This window comes from Pseudonaja textilis, chromosome Z, assembly GCF_049901715.1.
Source record: "Pseudonaja textilis isolate UNSWEBS1 chromosome Z, rPseTex1.2, whole genome shotgun sequence".
NCBI lineage: Eukaryota > Metazoa > Chordata > Lepidosauria > Squamata > Elapidae > Pseudonaja > Pseudonaja textilis.
In genome coordinates this window covers 121,682,742-121,698,942 of record NC_142008.1, presented here as the reverse complement: position 1 = coordinate 121,698,942, position 16,201 = coordinate 121,682,742, and the positions used below count along the sequence as shown (strand labels likewise).

Here is a 16,201-nt window from a genome sequence, read left to right as displayed (position 1 = left end):
AACTCCTTTGCCTACGTGAGGCTTGGCATATATCAAAACTTCTTTGCCTATGTGAGGCTTTGGCATATGCCCAGGCTGTTAGATGTGGATTCGCTGCTGCATCTCCTCTGTTTTAGTTTTATGCAGAGGGATTTCTTCTGGTTCTTCGCTATAGCCCATACAGAAGCCCATGCACATGTTCTCATCGGGGTCCTCTGAGGGTATAGCTTTGTACAGAGATTCCTTTTCCCAGAGGGCATTGACCTGTGCAATGGCGCGTTTTTCTGCTAGCAGTGACAGACTATTGGAGATGGTGCGAACAAAGATTGATAATATACATGGAAGAATGACACACCCAGCAGCAATAATAGCTATGAGCGCTACTATAGCTTGTAATCCTGGCAGTTTTGGGAGCCAGGAGCCAAAGATATTTTTGAGGTCCATACCTCGCTATATTTGATCCGGATTGTAGGTTAATTGTCGCATCTCAGTAGTTAACTGCGCTACGACTTTGCCAACCTTGTCAATTTGAAGACAGCAATTTGTGAGATTAAACCTTCCACATACCCCCCCTTCCTTGGCTAATAAATAATCCAAAGCCAAGCGATTTTGGTAGACAGCTGTGCGTAATTTGTCCGTAGCAGTTGCAAGAGTGTTTAGAGCCTTATCTATTCGTTGACCTGCTAAATCTAAGACAACTTGCAAACGAATGATTCTATTAAGCATATATATGGGAGATGTCCTACCGGAATGGACCCATTTCGGGAGAAGCAGTTTCTACTGATTAGATTGGTAGTAATTGTCCAGATAAGGGGGTCGGGGGCAGTTCTGGCTGTTATGTTTCCTATAGAAGACATGTTGTTGAACAGTGATGGCGAGGCTTCTAAGGCTTGCCATGGCCACTGTTCTCCTGTGGTGGTTCCCCCGCAGACAAAGCAATTGGTTATTGCAAGTTGTTTTGCAATTTTTTCTGCCATGTCCATGAATAGGTTTTTTGCTATTATGCTGGTATCAGGGGCTTTATCTAACTTTCTTAAATTATTATACACTGACCAGCCTAATGATGTTTCCTTACCCTCATATATCACTTCTGTTTTTATAGTAATGTAGGTGTTTGGGTCTGCTCCTATGCCATCGATCCCTATACCATAGGTATCCATGGTGGGGTGTTGTCTGGAGATAGTGATCTCTACCTTGTTGTCCTTGGTAGACCCTGATACTCGTTTAAAATGTGACAGATGATTGCAGCCTGAGTACCCTCCCCCAGTGTAATCACAGACACAAGACCAACCCGAGCATTCAATGGAGCCCCCGCAAGGGATCCAATGATTAGGGTTTTCTACGGCCCAATTGATGGGCGTGGGACACAAATACTTATGATCATGAGCATATTTGGTTTTCCAATCATCTGACCCACAAGGATATCCCCCTGGTTTGGAACAAGCAATGCAAACATCAAAAGTTAAGACAATTGGGTCAGCACCATTCTTAAGCACAGTGGTGTGATTTAGGTAGTAAAGTTTTCCCTCCCCTTCAGGATCGGCTCTGCAGAGACTTTTGGAAGTCCGGCCCACAAAGTAACATTGAGGTGAACAGCCATCTTGGGGTCATAGCAAATAGTTTTTGAGTTCATTTTGCATAACTGATACATAGTCCCGTTATTCTGGCAAGTTTTCCCAGTAGAAAGGCATCTCTGTGGTTGCTGGGTATGGTAAATGAGAGTCAGTCGAGTGAAGCCTGCTTGTGTGGTTTTGGTCAAGCAGGGGGTGCAGTCATCTGGTTTGGTGGGTTTTTGTGATCTTTTAATCCTATGCAGCAAAGGGGGGTTCTGAATATGAGTGTCAGGCTGATTCACGAATTATCTGTGATGATGATGTGAGCGAGGTCTGAGGATTGTCCAGGAGCTGTAGGTGTTGCGCGTAGAATCATGGAGGCATCGACCTGAACAATAGTAGGTGGTTGCAGTAGGATGGGATATGAGGAGTGTAGCTCGAGGGGGTTGTTCAAAGGTTTTGACCCGGAAAGAGGCGTTGCTGGAGATGTAGGACCATGGCTGAGGAAGCGTTGACCATCTGAGATAAGGGGGAAAAATGTTCCAGGATGCAGTGCAGGTCAGCAGGAGGGGGGTGTCTGGCGTGAAGTATGTTACTCTGGATGGAATGGAAACTTTGGAGGCGTGTGCAGCAAGGAGGAAGAGGAGGAGAAGGAGGGTCAGCGAAGCAGCAGGGCAGATCATGTTGATATGTCTGCAGCTGGTGGTTTTGCTACCTTGGGGTGGTATGGTCTGACGTGCCGTCCAGGAACCCACAGGACACCATCTGGAAGCTGGATAGCTGCGTAGCCGCGACCCCAGGTGAGGAGATCAGCAGGACCCTTCCAAGCAGGGTCTGGCAGTTGGCGGTAGTATACCTGTGGTTTGGGAGAAGCAGGAGTGGGGGGGAGGAAAAGTGTCGCTCCGCTGCTGTCGTAGCAGGGGTGCCAGAGAGATTGAGGAAATTAAGCATATAAAGGCAAAGATTAAGGGTGTTTTGCATCGCCAGGAGGCCAAGGGGTTTTTTCCCTTTGGTCAGATGTCGTTCTAGCGCTGTCTTTAAAGTTAAATTGGCTCTCTCTGCCAGGGCTTGTCCCTGGCTATTGTAAGGGATCCCAAATTTGTGGGTGACCTGCCACTTAGAGCAAAATTCTGACATAGCCGCACTAGTGTATGCAGGACCATTGTCTGTTTTTATTTCGTTTGGGCGTCCCAACGATGCAAAGGTGCGAATGCAGTGGTTAATGACATGTTTAGAGGCTTCTCCTCTCTGCGGGGTTGCCATTATGAACCCTGAATAAGTATCAATTGTGACATGCAGGTACTTCCAGGGGGCAAATGGAGGAAACTGAGTAACATCCATTTGCCATATTTCACTGGCTTTCAACCCACGGGGATTTACTCCTAAGGGGATGGAATTGGCTTGCTGACTGCAGGTGGGGCATTGCTGTCTGATGGCTGAGGCTTCTGCCATGGTAAGGTTAAAATGTTTCATGAGGGCTTTGGCATTTTGATGAAAGTAAGAATGGCTTTCCCAGGGAGTTAGGGTGTGCGTGGTCATAATACCTGCAGCCGCTTGATCAGCCATGTCATTGCCTTCCTGGAGAATTCCCGGGAAAGGCTGGTGGCTGCGAATGTGGGCTACAAAGAGAGGGTGTTGTCATTATGCAACAAGCTGTTGCAGTGTAACAAAAAGAGAGAGAAGGTTCTTGTCAATAGTGGGAGAGAGGTAAGAGTCGTGGATGGTAGAGACTATTTGGGTAACATACAGGCTGTCCAAGATCAAGTTGAGGGGTTCGCTGAAATTTTGGAGGACTAGTATGGTTGCAGCAAGCTCAGCCCTTTGTGGTGAAGTCTGCACAGGGGTGGTTTTGGTGTGCCATGCTCCATTCTTTTGCCAAGCGCATGCCCCTCGTTCCCTGATTCCATCAGCAAATATAGTCAGGGCACTGACCCAAGGTTGTTTGCTGATGGGAGAGGAGAAGGAGATGGGTATGGTTCGAATGATCTGAAAACGTGGGTCAGCGGGTGGGTGGCAGGAGACTAGCCCAGGCCAGTCGGATAAGGCCAACTGAAGCTCCTGGGAGTTTTGGAATAGAGGTTCCCAAATTTTCAGCGAGAAGGGGATAAAAAGTGTGGAGACATCTATCCCCATGAGTGCTTTTGTGCGGCTCCTGCCCTTTACGATTAATTGAGCCAATTGAGCTGGTTTGGAAGTGATGGAGCATCGGGGCGTGTGGGAGAGATGGATCCACTCTAAGATGTGGAGCTTTTGGTCCTTTTGGGTCACTGCCGCAGTCATGAGCCTTGGGGTGGCTAGAATGACCATATCTAGAGGAGTATTGGCAGTGGCCCTATCCACCCATATTCTATGTATGTTCTCTTCTATATGGGTCAGCGCTTGAAGCTGAGGTTGCTGCAAGGATATTTTGTCAGCGGGCCCTTTTCCCCAAGTAAGGGCTTCGAACAGCGGAGAAAGAGTGTCAGTGGTTAGTGACAGGAAAAGTCGGGCCCAATTAATGGTGCCCAGATATTGTTGAAGCTGAACCAGGGTAGGTTGAGGGGGCAGAGAGAGTGAGGGGAGTGAAGGATAGGCAGTAGTTGAGAGCATTTTATAGCCTAGATATGCATAGGGAGTCAGCACTTGTACCTTTTCAGGTGTTATGCGCAAGCCTCCCTTTGTGAGGATGGCTTTCAGGAAAGAGAACGAAGCAAACACTGTACCTGGGGGTCCAGAAGCAGCAACAAGCATGTCATCCATGTAATGATACACCAGAAATTGTGGATAGGCAGAACGATAGGGTAACAGGATCTTATTTACATAGTGCTGACACATGGTGGGGCTGTTGAGCATGCCCTGAGGTAGGACTTTCCATTGAAAGCAAGAGGAGGGAGAGGAGTTATTCAAGAGAGGCAGAGTAAAGGCAAACAAGGCGCGGTCAAGTTCATGCAGTGGGATAGAAAAAAAAAACAATCCTTTAGGTCAACAACCATGAGATCAAATTTTTCAGGGATGATATTGGGATTTGGCAGACCACATTGTAATGCCCCCATTGGTTTTATAATCATGTTCAAGGCCCTCAAATCCCGTAAGAGCCTCCATTTCCCTGATTTTTTCTTTACAACAAAAATGGGGGTGTTGTATGGGCTGACAGATGGTTCAACATGCCCTTTGACAATTTGGTCCTGGACAAGTGATTGCAAGGCTTCTAATTTATCTATAGTGAGGGGCCACTGATCCACCCAAACAGGCTCTGTGGTTTTTAGTTGCAGCCGCAGTGGGGTTTCAGTGGAGGATGCCATTAGTCTATGATGAGTTTTGCATTAAGTTGAGACATGAGATCACGGCCCCACAGGTTAGTGTGTAGTGGAAGCACCAAGGGTTGGAGGTAGGCAGTGCGAGAGACATCAGATGAACTCACCGGTAGCCAGTGTTTGCTACAGTGGGCGTGCTGAACTCCTCCCACTCCCCGAACGGCCGGGGCAGTTTCCAGGGGCCAATCGTCCGGCCACTCAGCTGTTCGGATGACACTAATGTCAGCTCCAGTATCTAAGAGACCCAAAAAGACCTTATCATTGATTGTGAATTGTAATACAGGCCTGGCTCGTTCCATAGATTGATGGACAGCGAATGCCCAGGCATCTTCAGTTTTAACAGGTACTGGAACAGCAGTTGCCACTAGTTCTCCCTTGCTAAATTTTGTGGGAGTATTTCCAATTACTGCTATGGCAACTGAGGAAAAGTCATCGGAATCTCTCAGAAATGGAGATGCAATAATTCCTTTTGCCATGAGGTCCCGGATAGGATAAATTATGAGGGGCGTCATGCAGGAGGGATGGTTTTCAGACACATGGGGAGAAAGTACACAGTGCCTGGGATGTCAATTTCCATATCTTCAGAAGCAACTAATTGGAAAGATATGGTGTCAGCCTTTGGAGTGGGGCTGGCTGACTGCCCCCCCTCTAGTTTCCCTGCAGTTGGGGGGTGCTGCTGCGACACTGGTTTGCCCAGTGGTACCCTTTTTTGCACCTTGGGCAAATTGTTTTTGGCTTGTTGTTGTTTTGTGGATTGTCCCTAGCCCTACATTGTGCTTTGAAGTGGCCTGGTTTCCCACAATTGAAGCAATTCCCAGCCGGCCTGTTTTGAGAATTTGCTTGCTGCAGGGCCATTGCCAGGTGTTCCATATTGTAGGAAACAGTCCCCACGATTCTGCAAGCCTTTAGATAGTCCAAGAGGGAAGCCCCCTCGGGCAGCCAGAGGCTGCAGAATCCTTTTGCAATCCTCATTTGCATTCTCAAAGGCTAATTTCAACAGAAGCTCTCTGTGGGCCTCTCCATTTGAAATTTGCCTCTGGACAGCCTTTTGGAGAAAAAAGGAGGTGCTGATGGTGTTAATGAGACCTCTGACATATGGTGCCTGAATGCCATACATGGCCACAGCTTGTTTTAAATCTCTAATTAATTTCATGGATAAGGGTTCAAGCCTAGGCACCATATTCCCAGCTCCATCCCCCACATATTCTATGGGGCAGAGGGAGAGCTCCTCTAGGGTAAGAGAGCCCTCCTTGCACCCCTGTGCCATGGCTTGTGCAACTGCTCCCATGGGTGTCTGATCCCCCGCAGGATTTAATTTAGGAGGAACCAAGGGTTCAGGAGCTGTGGGGGAAGAGGCTTCCAGTGGGAGAGCGTCTTTGATTTTGGTCTCAGCAGCATAGGGAGGGGGACCTCCCGCAGGGGGGGGGGGTGCCAGCGTTAGTCAACGCTGAGCTGTGAACTTTTAAACATTCCATAATTATCCGCCATGTGGTTAAAATCTTTGGCGAAGCCCTGGGAGTATCATGAAAAAAGTCACCCAAACGTTGCCATGTGGAGACTTTTAAGGACCCCTTTTCCGGATAAGCCGGACACTGCATGTGGATGTACTTTAAAAAGGCTATGAGGTCCTTTTTAGTTGAAGCCGGGAGCGTTTTGCCCTGACTCCTAAGAATCAAAATTGAGCTCTTCGTTAATTCCCTTAATTTTTGCAGATGCACCATCTACGCTTTAGAGAATTTCCCGCCCATACTCACCCGAAGGGAGGATTTTCTCCTGGGGAGGGATCCGTGACACTAGACGGCGTACCTGGGTTGCAACTGGCTCATCCGGCCGGGTGAGATGGGAGGTCGAAGGCGGGTGGGTCTGCTTCTTTTCAGCAGATCACGTCGGGGTCACCAGATGCAGCTTTGCTCCGCATTAGGAGGGCTTCTCATTGAGTCCAATGCATCAAGAAAGAGACCAAGCCGGTTCAGTCTTGAATGAGCAGCCCCGAACACGCGCTCAGGGAAGCTCTTTTATTGAACACACATTGTTAAACGTCACAAAAGAGAAAGTTCAGTCTACTTTACATGTTAAAAGAGTGGGGGGTCTCAGTGGATACATTGTAGCACCCAATCACAGTGCTTAAGGAATACAAAGTAACCAATCCACGCCTGCAGTCCAGCCAGTAGCCCAAGGTGGGCAGCATCCTTTTGTTCCTGATACCTGCTTTCAGCCTACGTGAGGTCTTGCAGGTATCGAAACTCCTTTGCCTACGTGAGGCTTGGCATATATCAAAACTCCTTTGCCTACGTGAGGCTTTGGCATATGCCCAGGCTGTTAGATGTGGATTCGCTGCTGCATTTTATTTTTAAAAAATTTTCTTATATGTATTCATGTATTCATAACTATGTTTTTACTTATACCTATTATTTGGTAAGGAATTGACAAAAATAAATAAATAAAATCTCATTGGGGACAGTTTCTTAGATCACCTAGTTGCAAAGGCTCTGCAAATTCCAGGCAGATTTTTTGAATTTAACGTATTTTTCATAGGTAACCTCTACACATGATGTACACTAGAAAACTGTCAGTGTTTGCTTGTTTCAGAAACCATTCATAAGCTCTAACTTTTTAAATGAGAAGCTATTCATATTTAACTCCACTATTTTTCCACAATGGATGTGGATTAAAATGATCAGTCAAGAAAAATTTACAATTCATATTTAATCATATATTTAATCAGAGCTGCCTATAATACACTAAATATGACCATACATCAAGTTATCCATATGCTTTTGTGGTCCCCATCAGGGATGGGATTCTACCGGTTCTCACCTATTTGCTAAAACCTTTTGTAAACTTTCTGAGCAGTTTGAAGAACTTGGTTAATGGAAGAAATCTCCTTTTTTCCCACTTTACAGGACTAATCCTGTAAGGAAGGCAGGAAACATTCTTGTGTTGATTTTAGCCTAATCTTTATTGTCCTGCTTATAGAAACTGCCTCTCCATTAACACTTATTAGATTCTTGGCAGTATGTCTAGACTTCCTGTCACCTGAGCTTCTCTTGAGTTTTTTTCTTCTATGCTGGTACGTTGCTGGGGCTTGACTTTCTTAAAGGGGAAAGGTTGATTTAAATTTTTTATGCTGCTGTTGGGAGGAAATACTCCCTGTTGGAGTTTTTCCAGCTGGGGTGCAACAATCAGCGCTTTGAAGAAATAATTGAACAATGAAGCAGAGCTGGTGGAAAGAAGCTTTCAGTGACAAGGAACCAAGATGAGTGCATTCAGCAAAGTTTCTTGGCTAGCTAGAAAGATTGATATTCAAATTGATTGATATTCAAGAGTGAATTTACATACCCTTTCTGAGTTTTGGTCTAAAACAAGTTTTTGGTGAAGTTTAATTCTGTGCATGGCGATGTTTAATCCTGTGTTTATTGATGGAATAATTTTCCCTATTCAGGAATGAAAATGGTTAATCTCTGTTCCTGAAAAGAAACTGGGTTGAGAAATTTGGCTAGTTCCTGTGTCTTGGTAATTGTTTAAGAACCAACAGCTACTGTTGTGATTTAATAATTTGCATTGTGTTTAAATTTTTTCCTGCCTCATAGTTTCTTTTTCTATCCGATGAGGGGGTATTCCTTCACTGCTTTGTTGGTTCCTGGCACTGTCCTTTTGGGGTGTACTTTCAAGAGGCCAGATGCAAGCTTGGCACTGATTTTTTATTACCTTTCTGGGGAGCCTGTGATCTTTCCTTAAACCTGGATGATTTCCTTTGGACATCTTGTGAGGTGAGTGAGATCAGCTGGTCTCTTTAAGTCATGCAAATGGATCTAAAGATTGCTTCTCCTGAGTGTGCTCTTTCTGGAAAGCTTAAATGACCTCTCTACTAAAAAGGATTTTACTTTTGAGGAAGAATCAGCTGCTGATAGTTATTTTTGCAATATTTTAATTCCTCAAGGTGCTCTGGCCCCCTTCCTGTTTTGTCACTCCAGCTTGCAAGTATTTTTAATCTAATGATTGGCATTTAGGGCAGCTCTCTACAGGCAAAGAAGCTTTTTGTATTATTTTAAAAATTTTTATTGGTTTTTAAAAACAAACATGAACAAACAAAACATAAAAACATCAAGCTATCTTCCAGAGGTGTACATAAAGTGTGCCAGTTGGTTTACAAATTGTTTTGTGCTTCCATTTCATAGTCTGCAATTACAATTACATTGCATATAATCTCATATTGTCAATCAAAAATTAAATACCTTAGTATCATTATTAATCAATCATTTGACTATACTTTTATTAATTCATGTTTTACAAGATAATCATAATTTACTTAGTTTATTTTATAACACTTCATATTATCATCCCAAATCTATCCTAAAATCATTTTGTAGATATAATAAGAAAGAAGTACATCTTTATATATTTATTATTTTCTAAAAGTCTACATATTTCATTACTGTATTTTATTGTCTAACCATTGATAGAAAAGATCCCAAATTTTATAAAATTGTTTATCCTCTTGTTCTCTAATTTCAAATGTCAATCTACTCATTTCAGCACATTCCAATATTTTATTTTTGTATTTTTGTATAGGTAATTCTTGACTTACAACATTCAAAGTTACAATGGCACTGAAAAAAGTGACCTATGGCTGTTTTTCACATTTACAACCATTGCAGCATCCCCAAAGTTACAAGAGACCAAGTGAGGAGAAGCTCCCCTTGACTTGAGTGACATCGAGTTGGCCAAGCCCACCCAGTCACATACCCACCCAGCCACACCTACACAACTGGTCATTAGGGCAGAGAACTGGCTGTTAAATTATCTGAATCCCACCACTGCCCCCCATTTATAATTGCCTTCAAGAAGGGCAAGAAAGTTCTGACCTATCTTAAATCACAGACAAAGGGCAATCTAGAAGGCCAATCTTACTGAACATTGTTCTCTGGCTAAAATGTGCTACTGGGGAAGATCTCCAAAGGATATCAGGCAAAGGGAAAGATTTGTTAAAACTTTCTCTTCATGAGCTGATGTTTATCATTCAGTTCAGGTCTCATCACAATAATAAAACACTTGGGAAGAAAGATGCACACCAATAATCCAGCACTGGAGGAGATCATGGAGAAAATCTCCACAGCCAATGTATATTTTCCCCTTCTGCTTAGATAGGTTGGGATAAAGCACAGCCAAACACTGCAGAAGACCAACATGCTGAAGGTGATGAATTTGGCTTCATTGAAACTGTCAGGTAACTTCCTAGCTAGAAAAGCAGCAGAGAAGCTAACCAGAGCAAGAAAACCCATAAAGCCCAAAACACAGTAGAACATGACCGAGTCCTCATTGCACTCCAGGATGAGTTCTTCAGGTATTGAGTGTGCATCAAAATCTGGGTATGGTGGGGATGTTATCAGCCACACAGCACAAACACACATTTGGACAAGGGAGCAGGCTAGAAGAATGAAACCGACCATTCTTCCCCCCACCCATTTTCTCAATCTGGAACCAGGTTTGGTGGCCATGAATGCTAGAACCACAACAAAGGTTTTAGCCAAGACAGAAGAAACTGCCACTGAAAAGATGAGCCCAAAAGCTGGCTGTCGAAGGAGACACACAATTGTATTGGGTCTCCCGAGAAATAGAAAGACACAAAGAAAAGAGAGGAAGAGGGAAACTAGGAGAATGTAGGTGAGATTCCGGTTGTTGGCTTTGACAATGGGAGTATCTTTGTGTTTCATGAAGATTGTGATGACCAAAGTTGTCATCAAAGAAAAGCAAAGGGAAAGAACAATCAGACTGATCCCCAAGGGTTCTTCATAGGACAAAAAAGTGATCCGCTTTGGAATGCACATATTTTTGTCAGGGTTTGGATACTGATCTTCCAGACATGGAGAGCAGTCATCTACATCTGAAAAAGAAGACATCAATTGGAATTGATGGAGTGGATTATAGAAAGTGTTGTACCCTCATGGCTTAGCCCCATTATAGTGTTTTTGGAAATTTCATACCCTTCTTTTTTGATATTTTCCCCTCTGGACACAGACGGCAGGCATAGCAGCAAAATGATTCCCCTTCTAACTTTTCCTTGCTGTATCCTGTCTCACAGGGATCATTACACAGAGATAAAGGCAACGTCTATCAGTGAATGAAGGAGGTTTCAAGATACAGAGTAAAAGCCATGTTCTTTGAAAGATATTGTTAGTGTGGAATCAAGTGCATAAAAAAATGGATTGATAATGAGAAGTAATGTGATTACATCATTTTGAGATCTAATTGGTCTGAAATAATAATTCATTCAATATTTAGCATTATTGCTATCAATGACTTTCTAAGTCTATCAACCCCAGTTTCCAATGATAATTTTTGTGCTGGTTAAAGATGTTTTCCTCAACTTCTTAATTTTGAAGTCACTAGACTGATGAAATTTAGTGTACTGGATTGTAGCTTTTACTTCAAAGACATGAAACTATTGTACATAATAATAAAGGCCCAAAGTAAAGAGTACAATATTTTATATCAACTATTGCAAAATAATCCTTCCTAAGACAATTTTTTCTTTCCGTAGAACATTGGTATTTAGGCTAGTTCAGATATGACGCTGTAAGACTTTAATCAGTAAAGATATTTTTATGCTACATAAATGAAGGCAGGGCAGGCTACATTCAGACATCTAACCTGATTAAAACCTACTGGCCAAATGATGGAATGTACAGAAATATTGAAGAACATATTTGCTGGAGCTGTAGGATCTATCATCCCAACTTTGATCCTAACAAAGGATTTGTTTGGGAATGAGATCCAGTTGATAATATCATATCCACCAATGAATTGTCCATTTTCATCAAAGGAGACCTTCTCCCCAACACTGTTGTTGAATCTGACACTTCTCAGAAAAGAATGAACCTGAAATACAGGGACAGCCAGAGAGAGACAAAGAGAGAAAAGGAGAGAGAGGAGATTACATTCATATGTTCAAAATATACACATAGATGTTTCTTTAAACAAAGAAAATGTTAAAACTTTTTTAATATTTTAGTTGTAAGCCGGTATCAAATAAATATAACATAACAATCTTTCCAATAGAGAGGCAGAGGTAAAATATCAGGTTACTGAAAAAAAGTAATGTAGAATAGCAAAATAAAAGAAAACCAGAAAAAATTAATTCGCAATTCATTTAATTACTAAAGCCCCATAAACTGGATGACTTCTAATAAATGCATAAGAAATGGTAGATGTATAGTGCTATAAAAGTTTAATGCTATTCTTATTTGTAAACAGCCTTATACTTTCTATAGCCATGCTAAGGTTTGATTTGAAATATTGCAGACCAGAAAGAAGATAACAAGATAAATGTAATTGAAAAGGTTTATGTTTATCTATGTATACTTTCTTCATACACACAAGCAAATACATTTTCCAGTTACATTATGTTTTATCCTATTATTGTCTCATACATTTGAATATATTATCTATAATGGATTTGTGTCCTTCATTCCTCTCCTTTTTTTCTCTTGCCCTCCATCTCTCCTTCCATGTATCTATCTATCCATCCATTCAGCCATATATCTCATTCACTTTCTCCTCCCTCCCTCTTTCTTTCTCTCACTTCCTTCCATCCCCTCTTTCTTTTTCTTTCCCTTGTCTTCCTTTCTCTCTCTCTTTTTTCCCTTTCTCTTTCTTTTCTTTCTTCTTTCTTCTCTCTCTCTTTCTTTCTCCCCCCTCTCTTTCTCTCTCTCTTTCCCCCTCTCTCTTTCCCTGTTTCCCTCTCTCTCTTTCCTTCCCTTTCCCTCTCTTTCTATCCCTTCCCTTCCTCCTTCCCTCTCTCCTTCTAAAGCTAGGAGAGGAGACCCACCTGAAACAAGGAAAGAAACAAACAAAGAAACAAACAAAGAAACACACACACACAAGCTTCCAAGCATTCAGCAGCATTGCTCATTATAAGAGTTCCTCCCGGGCAGTCTCTGGTTCCGTGTTGCCCCCAAAAGCCAGCAGGCAAGACTTCCAGATCCTCCCCTCCCACGTTTGAAGCTGGGAAATTCAAGCAAGGCATGTGCTACCTGCTCCCCCCTCCCCCTGCCGGGTAGCTCTGGGCTAGGCAGCTTTCCTGACTGCCTGAAACCTTACCTTCCTCTCACACAAAAAAGTATGCGGCGGCTATAGGCTTCTTGCAGTGGCTTTGCTCTGCTTGTCCAATGCACCACTACAGCTGTGTTCTTAGTGCTGGCCATGCAGATCCACCCTATTGAGCCCACTGCACCAGAGGGCCTTGCGCAAGCAAGTCTGAGTGGAGTGGTGCAGCACTTCGAAAGAGGTGCCTGGACACTGAAAAAGAGTCACCCCCAGCCGCCCCTTTTTCAGAGCAACTGGCCAGCTGCTTTTCTTCTTCTCTGACTGTTTGTTCTGTGTAGCTGAGGAGAAGGAGAGCAGTTGGCCAGTTGGGGCAGGCATCTTGCACTGTGAAAGAGACAGCTGGTGGTGGCTATTTTTTGGTCTCCAGCCACCCTATTTGCAATGCAAGAAGCCTCCCAAAACTGGCTGACTGCTCTTCTCCTCCTTGACCATACAGAACAAACAGGCAGAGAAGGAGGAGAGCAGCCGTCCGGTTGGGGGAGGATTCTTGCATTTAAAAAGGGGCAGCTGGACATGTGACCACCTGCTGGAAGAGGCGCATCCACAGGGAGAAGAAAAAAGCATGCTCCAGGAGGGGGGTGGGCAGGCAGGAGGATGTTCCGGGGCCACTGCATATATGCACTGTATGTGTAGAAGCTGCACACACAGTGCACATGTACAGCAGCGGCAGGACAACTGCCCAAGCTGCACTTCAGCCACCACATGGTAGGGAAAGCTAGGAGAGCGACTGGGGCAAGTGAGTGACCAGGAGACTGGGAGACCAGGCGACCGGGTCGGTGGGCATGGCTAGCCAGGGATAGCCACTGGTTAGGCAATCTATGCCAAATCATTGCTACTGGTTTGCATGAACCGGTGTGAACTGCTTGAATTATGCCTCTTTCCCAGAGGTGCTTTTCGAAGAGGCAACTGGTCTTTATTGATTTCCTTAAAGAAGTTTCAGTTCTCATCCAAGAGCTTCTTCAGTTCTAAGTGAATGGTGGGGAATGGAAGGATTTATATTCCTTGCAGACATCTGATCATTCACACTCTTTGAGAGTCATTGAGGACACTTGGAGGTCTTCAAAGAAAAGCAAAAAAGTCCAGTTGCCTCTTGAAAAAACATCTTTCAGACAACCATGACCTGGATGACTGAGAATCTCCACAGACATTCAGATATGGTTGTCTCTGCACTAGTCTGCTTATAGGACTTACCTGCCACCACACTTGGTTGTGAAACTGCTTCCTTCCTTTTTTCACTATTGTTGCATCCCTGGATTTGGATAAATACAGAGATTGCCAAGCATGTGCCACAGCATAGACTGCGTTGTAAATATTGTAACTCTGTCCACTGATGCGTGTTTCAAACACAGATGTAGGAAGGGTCCCAAGCTTCTCCTGTCCAGTACAAGTTTCCTCAGATGTCTCAGTTCTTGAGTTGGAGAAGAAACAGTCAAATGCCTGTTCCCAGAAATCTTTCCGAAAATGATCACGATGGTCATTGTTTGGAGTTAGATTGTGAAGAAATTCCTGGAAGTCTTGGATCTCTTTTATATGAACTGCAAAGGATAAAGCCCCATGTAGGAAATGGATATCCCATGATTTATGAAGGGAGATTGAGGTGTACTCTGTCTGCGCATTTATAAGCCAGATCTTTGGCTTCTTTGGTATATCCTCCACTTCTGAAAACCGGAGGAAACTTCTCAGAACTGATATAGTTTGAATTTTACCATATAGAATTATCACATTGGCCCTGCTCTTCATGAGAACATGGTATATATGTAGAAATTCATCCATTACATCAGTAAAATCACTATAGAAATCTGCATTTGGTATCTGTGCTATGAACTCAGTGCAGATGCCATTCTCAGAAAAGGTAGGGACCACTTCCTGGACAAATTTCTCTGCTTTCTTATTCTTTGCTACAAGAATTCCAACCCAAATCCATCTTAAGTACTTCAATAACAGCATGAGGCCCTTATGTTCATGGGATTCATCTGGAAACATTTGCTGGAAGAAAACCGCTTGAGTCTCTTTTTCCATGGCTGGAGCAGAGCCATAGGTCAACTAAAGGAAGACAAACATATGCAAATGGAAAGTGAACTTCTGACACTGGGTACATTCATTTGAGGCTTTGGGTGCCCTTGAGTTTATATACTGAAACATTATGCAACTGCATTTATTTAGAAAGCAACCAAGATGCAACCAAGATATCCCCTGAGGTTGAGAAAAAGGATAAAAACAGGGGTCAATCTATTCTCCAAAGCACCTGAAAGTGGGACAAGAATCAAGGGATGGAAATTAATCAAGGAGAGAACCAGGTTAGAACAATGAATGAGTTGAATGGCTTGCCTTCAGATGTTGTGGCTACCCCATCACTGAAGGTATTTAAGAAGAGATTGGACAACCATTGATATGAAATGGTATAGGGTTATCTGTTTGAGCAGGCGTTGGGCTAGAAGACTTCCAACTCTTAATTCAGAGTCGGGCATTGGGGGATGTTTTTCTATGCCTTGTAACCCCACTGTCTGTTCAGAATTATTACTAGGGTAATCCTATCAATCAAAAAATAATATCCTGGATTCTGAAAGTTGTCTCCTTTTTTTAGAGAAAGAAGCACTCAGACTTCTAGGGAAGTATGGCAATTTAAGAATGTATATCTTCTTGCACCTCTTACCTGAGGAACTTTGTAGATGGACAATACAGCTGCCATGTGAAGAGAGATATCAGGTCCCCCAATCACTGCAGCCAAAAGTTTTGGGATCCCACACTTGTAGTTGGGGATGAATTTTCCATGAGTGAAAGGCAGCAGCATTGAAGCAAAGTAAGTCCACCTGGGACTGAAATGACTGTCAAAAATATGAAACCCCAGTGTGATATTAGGAAGGATCTGGTCATTTTCATTGATCTCTTTTAGAGTAAACGCTAAGGCCAGGACATGCTGGTAATTCTGAAAAAATATTCTGTAAAGAAAAAAAATACATTAAGAAATGTCTGCTTCATATATTGGTGGGATTCAATTTTTTAACTACTGGTTCTGTGGTGTGTCTTGGTGAACATGGCATGGGAAGGATACTGTAAAATCTCCAGTCAGAGGTGCTATTTGCCAGTTCTCCAAACTACTCAATATTTCAACTACTGGTTCAACATGACTAGTCAGAATTTGTTGAATACCACTTCTGGTTTGTTGTATAAAGCCCCGAGATAGGTTTTTATCCAAATAATTCCTCATCTCCTGCATTCCTTGGGAGTCATAGCATACATATGGGGTTAGGTAGCTTCACTCCTGGGATT

The 16,201-nt window shown here is 43.2% G+C and overlaps 1 protein-coding gene across 1 annotated transcript; it reads right to left on the bottom strand.

Moving 5' to 3' along the window:
• Positions 1-9,676: 9,676 nt before the first annotated feature.
• Positions 9,677-15,864, bottom strand: LOC113453072 (vomeronasal type-2 receptor 26-like). The gene is made up of 4 exons (XM_087917283.1): positions 15,585-15,864; positions 14,123-14,974; positions 11,623-11,704; positions 9,677-10,709 (listed from the first exon to the last, which is right to left on the bottom strand). The coding sequence occupies exons 1-4, from the start codon at positions 15,720-15,722 to the stop codon at positions 9,811-9,813; spliced, it is 1,971 nt and encodes a 656-aa protein (XP_087773409.1). The 5' UTR covers positions 15,723-15,864; the 3' UTR covers positions 9,677-9,810.
• Between the last annotated feature and the right edge of the window lie 337 nt (positions 15,865-16,201).

Bases quoted from the DNA above. Each gene is read 5' to 3' on its own strand.
- LOC113453072 (XM_087917283.1), bottom strand. From the start codon at position 15,722: ATGCTGCTGCCTTTCACTCATGGAAAATTCATCCCCAACTACAAGTGT. The intron at 11,705-14,122 runs GTAAGTCCTATA...CCTGTATTTCAG, and splicing joins ACAACCAAGTGTGGTGGCAG to GTTCATTCTTTTCTGAGAAG. The intron at 10,710-11,622 runs GTGGATATGATA...CTTCTTTTTCAG, and splicing joins TGAAAATGGACAATTCATTG to ATGTAGATGACTGCTCTCCA.